The 8,175-nt window shown below is 49.4% G+C and overlaps 2 protein-coding genes, 2 non-coding genes and 1 pseudogene across 4 annotated transcripts; all 5 read left to right on the plus strand.

Moving 5' to 3' along the window:
* The first annotated feature begins 1,097 nt into the window (after positions 1-1,097).
* On the plus strand, positions 1,098-2,514 carry LOC136469384 (uncharacterized). The gene is made up of 3 exons (XM_066467596.1): positions 1,098-1,337; positions 2,293-2,358; positions 2,452-2,514. The coding sequence occupies exons 1-3, from the start codon at positions 1,098-1,100 to the stop codon at positions 2,512-2,514; spliced, it is 369 nt and encodes a 122-aa protein (XP_066323693.1).
* Positions 1,370-1,450, plus strand: LOC136478771 (small nucleolar RNA Z195/SNORD33/SNORD32 family; annotated as a pseudogene).
* LOC136478774 (small nucleolar RNA Z196/R39/R59 family) lies at positions 1,562-1,643 on the plus strand. Its single transcript, XR_010764482.1, has one exon. It is a non-coding gene; the product is annotated as a small nucleolar RNA Z196/R39/R59 family (small nucleolar RNA).
* LOC136478896 (small nucleolar RNA F1/F2/snoR5a) lies at positions 1,702-1,841 on the plus strand. The gene has a single exon (XR_010764556.1). It is a non-coding gene; the product is annotated as a small nucleolar RNA F1/F2/snoR5a (small nucleolar RNA).
* A 3,137-nt stretch (positions 2,515-5,651) lies between the features above and the next one.
* On the plus strand, positions 5,652-7,016 carry LOC136472582 (transcription factor HEC2-like). The gene has a single exon (XM_066470279.1). It carries the CDS (start codon positions 5,818-5,820, stop codon positions 6,868-6,870), a length of 1,053 nt encoding a protein of 350 aa, XP_066326376.1. The 5' UTR covers positions 5,652-5,817; the 3' UTR covers positions 6,871-7,016.
* The last annotated feature ends 1,159 nt before the right edge of the window (positions 7,017-8,175 follow it).

An 8,175-nucleotide genomic window follows, 5' to 3' on the forward strand; every position in this document is an offset into this window, starting at 1 on the left:
TGGAGAGGTGCGACCCACATGCCAAAAAAAACTATGACCTTTGGTGAGAGTGAGACAAAGAGAATGACAAAGTCATGGATCAACATATGCATACACTTACTCGAATTGCCCTGTGGGTGACGAATTTTTCTGTGCGTTTTTTTCGGTACGCATAGAAAAATTACGATTATTCTGTCGGTTCTAAAATATCCCGACAGAAAAATACGAAAACCCACAGAATAATTGTATTAATTTTCTGTGCGTGACAATACACACACGAAAAAATCAGCACCGACAGAAAAATGCAATTTATTCTGTTGGTTCTTTAAAAATGCACAGAAAAAACAATATATGCACGCATAGGATAAATAAAAAACAAAGAAGTCCTAACCCTAACCCACCGGCCGCCGCCCCCAAACACCCTCGCACGCACGCACTCGCGGACACGCTTGCTCGGCTCTCCTCTCGCACGCACGCACACGCTGGACCGCCGCCGCAGCTACGCACGCCCGCCCGCCCCACCGCCTTCTTCTTCCCCGGCGGGCGGCCGCCCCTCCCCTCCCCCTTCACCCGGCCCCAGCGCCCCGCCCCTCCCCCTTCTTCTTCCCCGGCGGGCGGCCTCCCCTCCCCTTCCCCTTCTTTACCCGGTCGGATCCAATCCTCCCTCTCCCGGATCCGGCCGGTGGCTGCAGTGGTGGTCGTGGTGGCCGCCAGCGGGGCGTGGTGGTGGCGGCGACCCTCCCCTCCCTCTTCTTCTCCCCCGTCGGCGCCCCTCCCCTCCCCCTTCTTCTTCCCCGGTGGGTGCCCCTCCCCTCCCCCTTCTTCACCCGGGCGGATCTGGCCCTCCCTCTCCCAGATCCGACCGGTGGTGGTGGTGGTGGTCGGTGGTGGGGCGTGGTGGTGGCGGTGGCCCTCCCCTCCCCCTTCTTCTCCCCCACCGGCACCCCTCCCCTCCCCCTTCTTCTTCCCCGGCGGGCGCCCCTCCCCTCCCCCTTCTTCTTCCCCGGTGGGTGCCCCTCCCCTCCCCCTTCTTCTTCCCCGGCGGGTGCCCCTCCCCTCCCCCTTCTTCACCCGACCGGATCCGGCCCTCCCTCTCCTGGATCCAGCTAGTGGCTGCGATGGTGGTGGTGGTGGCCGGTGATGGGGCGTGGTGGTGGCGGCCGGTGACGGGGCGTGGTGGTGGCGGCGGCCCTCCCCTCCCCTCCCCTTTCTTCACCCGGCCGGATCCGGCCCTCCCTCTCCCGGATCTGGCCGATGGCTGCTGTGGTGGTGGTGGTGGCCGATGGCGGGGCGTGGTGGTGGCGACGGCCCTCCCCTCCCCCTTCTGCTCTGATATTTTGATCATGTCTATGGTTGAGGTTTATTAGAGTTGTATAAGATGAATTTTAATGGGAGAAGTGATGATATCATAACATAGGAGATATCTGCATTCATTGTGATGATCACATCATGCACTACCATCTGATCTCTCTTTAACATTTCATTTTTACTATAAACTTTTGCCAGTTTTATAGTATCTTGTAAGTCAGCGGTAGTTCTCTAAAGTCTAAATAGTTATTTGTTGGTTGTTGTATTTTTTATGTGCAATCTGTGATGCAAATTCCCATTTCCTGAATCATTGTGATTATTGCAACAAAAATCACCATCTTTCGACTGAGATTGCACCGCAAATTTAGTTTTTATTGCATTCAGAGTATGTTTTCTAGTGTAATTTGTTGTAGTCAATGCCATTTGGTATCTGACTTGCGGTCATTCTTTGTGATTGTGTGTCTCGAAACATGGCAGAATACAAGGGGGAACGGATCTTGCGACACTGGTTGCTTATTTATGAGTTTCCAGTTACTATATGCCCGTTTACATGTTCTGATTGTTCTAATGATCATGACTGAAAAAACTGATGATTGTTTTTTCTTAGCTAGTTAGCCAGCTAGGTGTAATTTATTTTCTGAATATAGTCTTTTGTTTTTTCTTAGCTAGCTAGCCAACTAGTGTAATTTGTTTTCTAAATACAGTCTTACTATTATTATTGGAGTTCACTTGATTGGCCTTTCTACTAGTGGCATCTTGACTGAAAACTGATGTGAATGGATTAGAAGCATACTTAATAGCCGATCCATTCAGAAACTGAGTTCTGAACGTGGTCATGTATCTCGCAGCTCCGAAGGGAGAAGATCTCTGACAGGATGAAGAACTTATAGGAGCTCGTTCTAAACACCAACAGGGTACTCGATTGCATCCTCTTCGACTATTTCTTGTCAAAGCACAGTCGACTGTAGTACATCAGTTTCTGAAACCTGCGTTTATCCTGTGCAGACTGACAAGGCATCCATGCTTGAAGAGATCATCGAATACGTCAAATTTTTCCAACTGCAAGTGAAGGTTCGCTCACCACCACCACCATTCCTCTGTTCCATGTTGTCTGGCTTACCATCCTCTCGTCTGCTGATCTGTATTGCCTGTCTTTGATTGAAGGTTCTCAGCATGAGCAGGCTGGGCACGACGGAAGCCGTCATCCCTCTCCTGACGGAGTCCTAGACTGAGGTAAATCACATCACGCGAGACTGAATGAACTCATAATACATTGTGCGTGCTTCTCGTGACTGGGCTGCTGCTGGCAATGTAGAGCTCCGGTGGCCTTCTCCTGTCCCCGAGGTCAGGCTCAGGCTCAGGCAGGCAGCGGGAAGGCGGAGGCAGCCTGTCGTCGTCTGAGGCCCGGGACGGCGCGGCATTCGAGCATGAGGTGGCGCAGCTGATAGGAGCAGCAATGAAAGAGCTAAGAGCCGCTCATTTTTAATGGTAGCAACATCGATCTGGTTGTCAGCATAGTAGTGCAATAGTTATCAGTAGTGAAATTCATGAACTACTGAGATGAGATGGTATTGCTTTTGAATGTATTGATGCCGGAATATTTGGACATCATCTACATGTAGCCTGGATGCTATGAATGAATGTGATGAAATTACTTAATGGATAGTCCATATTTTAATATGCCGTTGCTATTGTTTTCAAATAATTATTGTATTCAATTTGTTGTATGGGTAAGTGTATATTATTCTATCGGTGGTCTGTTAACACCAGAAAAATACAATTTTTCTGTACGTTCACCTAACCCGATAGAAAAATACAATTTTTTTCCTGTGAGTGCACCTCTGCAACTCTGACGGGACAACACTAACAGAAAAATGATTTTCTGTCGGGTTTTTCTTTTTTCTGTGAGGAATAATGCACATAAATTTTATTTTTAATCTGGTCAAACATAATTTTTCTGTACGTGTAACACCCATAGAAAAATTATTTTTGACGGCGAACACACAGAACAATTGAATTTTTCTATCATTATATTTCCGTGTGTATTTTTCTGAGGGTACACCGTCAGAAAAATATTTTTCTGACGGTATTCGTATTTTTCTATGTATTTTCGCACACACCGAAGAATACGAGTTTCCAGTAGTGATATGTTGTTGACATGATTTTTAGTTACATCAAAGCTATATTATGCCTAACCTATATAATTTGCAAGGATTACCTCATCACTAGTTGTTTCTTATGAGATACCTACGTACAATAGAAGTCCAAACACTAGTGGCTTCTAACCATTAGATTGCATTATTTGTTATTTATTGTTACATATTCTGAGCCTACTGTTGGAATCGGTGGTGATCACCGAGTTCTTGATTTTGGAGCTGGCTTGTAGTCGGCCTGACTCGTTACCACGAGCCTGCGCTCCCACTGGTCCCAGGTCCGATGGAGCTACAACATATAAGGTTTTGGGCCTTCCTCAACCCAAAAGACTAGCCTGAGAGGTGGTAATTATCCCATCTTATATGTTGTGGGCCTTCCTCAATCCAAAAGACTAGCCTGAGAGGTGGGGTTATGCCATCTTATATGTTGTGCTCCCCACCATCGCTACACGATATGAGACTAAACTCTAACAATCTCTCTCTTAGTCATACATCGGGGTGCCCCCGCCATATGTGACGCTTGAGATTTTTTATTAGGTTTAGCTTTTTCGACCATGGGCTCTGATATCAATTGTTGAAAACAGTGGTGACCACCGAGTTCTCGATCTAGGAGCTGGCTTGCAGCCGGTCCGGCTCGTTACCACGAGCTTGCGCTCCCACAGGTCACCACCGAGTTCTCGATCTTGGAGCTGGCTTACAGCCGGCCCTGATCTTGGAGCTGACTTGCAGCCGGCCCGGTTCGTTACCACGAGCCTACGCTTCCATAGGTCCCAGGTCCACCAGAGCTACAACATATAAGGCCTTGGGCCTTACTCCTTACTCAACTCAAAAGACTAGCCTGAGAGGTGGGGGTTATCCCATCTTATATGTTGTGCTCCCCTACCATCGCTACATGATGTGGGACTAAACCCCAATAATCTCTCCCTTAGTCATACATCGGGGTGCCTCCGCCATATGCGATGCTTGAGATTTTTATTAGGTTTAGCTTTTTCGACCATAGGCTTCGATACCAATTGCTGAAAACGGTGATGACCATCGAGTTCTCGATCTTGGAGCTGGCTTGCAGCTGGCCCGGCTCGTTACCACGAGCCTGCGCTCCCACAGGTCACCACCGAGTTCTCGATCTTGGAGCTGTCTTGCAGCCGGCCCCGATCTTGGAGCTGGCTTGTAGCCGGCCCGGCTCGTTACCACGAGCATGCGCTCCCACAGATCCCAGATCCACCGGAGCTACAACATATAAGATCTTGAGCCTTACTCAACCCAAAAGACTAGCCTGAAAGGTGGGGTTATCCCATCTTATATGTTGTGCTCCTCTATCATCGTTACATGATGTAGGACTAAACCCCAACACCTACTAGCTACCTATACAGTGCCTTAGGTGCTAGCTAACGGTGGTCAAAGATAGTGGCAGGAAAAAGAAGAAAAAGGAAAGAAAAGAGAGAGGAGAGCCAAACAAAGATCTGCCCTCGAGAATCCTGATTCCGAGTATAGTATATAGAGTTTACAGAAACTTATAACTGTCCATGATAGTGCTAAAAGAGATTACACCGAAAACTATATGCCGGACAAGCACAAGCTATATATGCAGAGATAGAAAGGGGCAACAGACAGGAGCTACTCTATATTATATATGGGGATTGTCAATTAGCGCTAGCTAGTGACTAACTGTCAAGGCATGCGTACAACAGACAGGTACCTAGATGTTAAGGCAAACTTTGCCCCACCTTCTAAGCATGCAATGCATATTGCCCCTGATCTGCAGCAGCACCGTGACAAGCTTGCAAGTTCTATCTCTCCAGCTCTTTGCCTGTGCCGCCCTTAACCTTTGTTCTTGTAGCCTCACACACATGACACCTGCTGGCTGCTGCTGCTGCTGCACTACCATGCATATCTAGGAAGGACTACTAGTACCGGTAGTACACAACTCTTTCTTACAAATCAAATTTAGCTTATATTGATACTTATGTTAAAATATTACGAGAAAAAAATACTTTTTTATTATTGAAAAGTAGCTCAAGCGAGCAGAGTGATTATTTATCACCTCATCAGTCATCAAGCTGCCTTAGCTTCTTCCTTCCTTAGCTTCTTCTTCTTCCCCCTCCTCCTCTCTTGCTATTGCTAGCTCCTCCCCATTCCCCTATAAAGCCCTCACTTATGTGACCACTCATGGGCTCCCTCTCCTCTCCCCCTCTCTCTGAGAGACAGCATCAGCATCAGCAGCAGCTTCTCTTCTTGCTAGCTAGCTAGCTAGGTTTACATACACGCTGCACTTGGGAGCTAGCTCGTCTACTACAGTGTGTGGTCGCTGTACCAAGGCAAGCTGCAAGAAGGTGTCGCCGGGGGCGGTGCTGTCCGTGTCCGTGGGCGGCCGGCCGGCATGGACAACATCACGCACAACTCGAGCAGCAGCAGCTCATGGGATTTGGACATGAGCCTCGGCAGCCACCACCACCCGCTCCTCTTCGACAGCCATCCCAACCCGGGGCCGCCGCCGCCATTACCCTTCCACCTCTCCTCATCCCATCCTGCACACCACCATCCTCCACCGCATCCTGCACACCACCATCCTCCACCGCATCCTGCACACCACCACCACCATCCCGGCTTGGATCCTTCGCCGTCTTCCTCCCTGTTCCCACCGCACCACCACCACCACCGGCTCCACCTCCTCGGCCTCGACCTCGACCCCGCCTCCCATTCTCACGGCCACCACCGGCACCACGAGTACGGCGGCGGCGGCCACGGCGAGCAGCAGGAGCCCGGCGGCGGCGGGCACGGGCATCAGGAGGAGATGAGGCAGCAGCAGTACGAGGCGGGCGGCGGCGGAGGAGGGCAGGAGGACCGCGGCGGCGGTGGCGCCGAGGACGTGGAGGAGGAGCTCGGCGCCATGAAGGAGATGATGTACCGGATCGCCGCCATGCAGCCGGTGGACATCGACCCGGCCACCATCAAGAAGCCCCGGCGCCGCAACGTGCGCATCAGCGAGGACCCGCAGAGCGTGGCTGCGCGGCACCGGCGCGAGCGGATCAGCGAGCGCATCCGCATCCTGCAGCGCCTCGTCCCCGGCGGCACCAAGATGGACACCGCCTCCATGCTCGACGAGGCCATCCGCTACATCAAGTTCCTCAAGCGCCAGGTGCAGGAGCTCCAGCACCAGCCGCCGCCGACGCAGCAGCAGTACCCGGCGGCCGCCGGAGCCGGGCCCAGCACGTCAGTCGTGGGCGCGGCGGCGCCAGGGCGACCCGTTGGCGGGCCGCCGTTCCTGCCGCTGGGTCCAGGGCCGCTTATTGACTGGGCCGGCCTCGTCAGGCCCGTCGACATCCACGGGCCGACGTCGTCCTCGTCCTCGTCGTCGATGGGCGGCGCCCATGCCGCCCTAGGCTTCGGCTTCAGCAGCGCCGGCGGCCAGAGCAGCCATGGAATGCACTGAGCAAGCTGTCGAGCGAGCGAGGAGGGCAAATTAATTAAAGGAGCTTCCTTTTCTTAATTTGTAGCAGATCGGATTAACTAGGAATCATCTGTCTATCCATGATAGACGATGATGGTGGATCGATTGGTGGATGGAGATGATGAGATGACGAACTAGTGATATATCAGAGGTAATTTTGATTTGATCATAATATAATCATTCTAGCTAGCTAGTCAGCTCTTGTGATAAATCCAGGGTAGTAATCCATGTGTTTTCATCAGTTCTCTCCCAGTCTCTGGTGTTAATTCATGTTTTAATTTATCATCAAAGTAAACTAATCAATAAGTTTATTAGCTAGGGTTTGTGCCAATTTTTACCGGCCCTTCTTCTTCGTCTTGATCAGTTCATCAGGGCAGGTGTATTTCTTGCTGTACTGCTGTTCTTTTCTCCCCAACTCCCTGATTAATTATATAACATATATACATACATATCCCTGAATGTTCATCATATATAATATCTTTGGGAAATTTCAACCATCAATATCTAAGGAAGGAATAATGAACTGACCCAGAATTTAAATTGAATCTTAGGGACGGCGACAGTATGTACTAGATGCTATGCTACACATATAAGGGGGTGTTTGGTTCTTTAGGCGCTCCTAAAATTTATGTCAGATCAAATGTTTAGAGGCTTTAAGCCTAATTAATCTATCATTAGCACATATTTACTGTAGCACCAGGTTGTCAAATCATGGACTAATTAGGCTTAAAAGATTCGTCTCGTAAATTAGTCACACATTATGTAATTAGTTTCGTAATTAGTCTATATTTAATACTCTATGCATGTGTTTAAATATTCAATGTGACAAAAATTTTAGGAGGAGAGGAAGGAACCAGCCCCTAAAATTGTCCATGCATGCATGATGTGTTGTTGTGTCGTTGTACTAGCATTGCTGGCTTGCGTGTGGTGTCACCGTGTCATGGTGGCAAGCATTCCATCATCCATCGTCCAAGCCTGCAGGCTGCAGTCACAGGGCTGGTTGACTAGCTACATATATACTCCGTACACTGCTACCTGCTGTATGGATGGATCAGAGAGTCGATCCATGAATGCAGATCGCTTTTGTTGGTTATTGTTAGCAGTTTGTCATACTACTAACTACTTTGCATTTTTGTTTTGATTCATTCATTTCATTAATTAATTCAAGAGATACTCTTATATACTACCTCCACCCCAAGAAAACCAATTCAAGGCCGACCAAAGATGAAACTATCTTGGGGGTGTTTGGTTCTTTAGTTGCTCCTAAAATTTATGTCACATCAAATG

This window comes from Miscanthus floridulus, chromosome 8, assembly GCF_019320115.1.
Source record: "Miscanthus floridulus cultivar M001 chromosome 8, ASM1932011v1, whole genome shotgun sequence".
Taxonomy (NCBI): Eukaryota; Viridiplantae; Streptophyta; class Magnoliopsida; order Poales; family Poaceae; genus Miscanthus; species Miscanthus floridulus.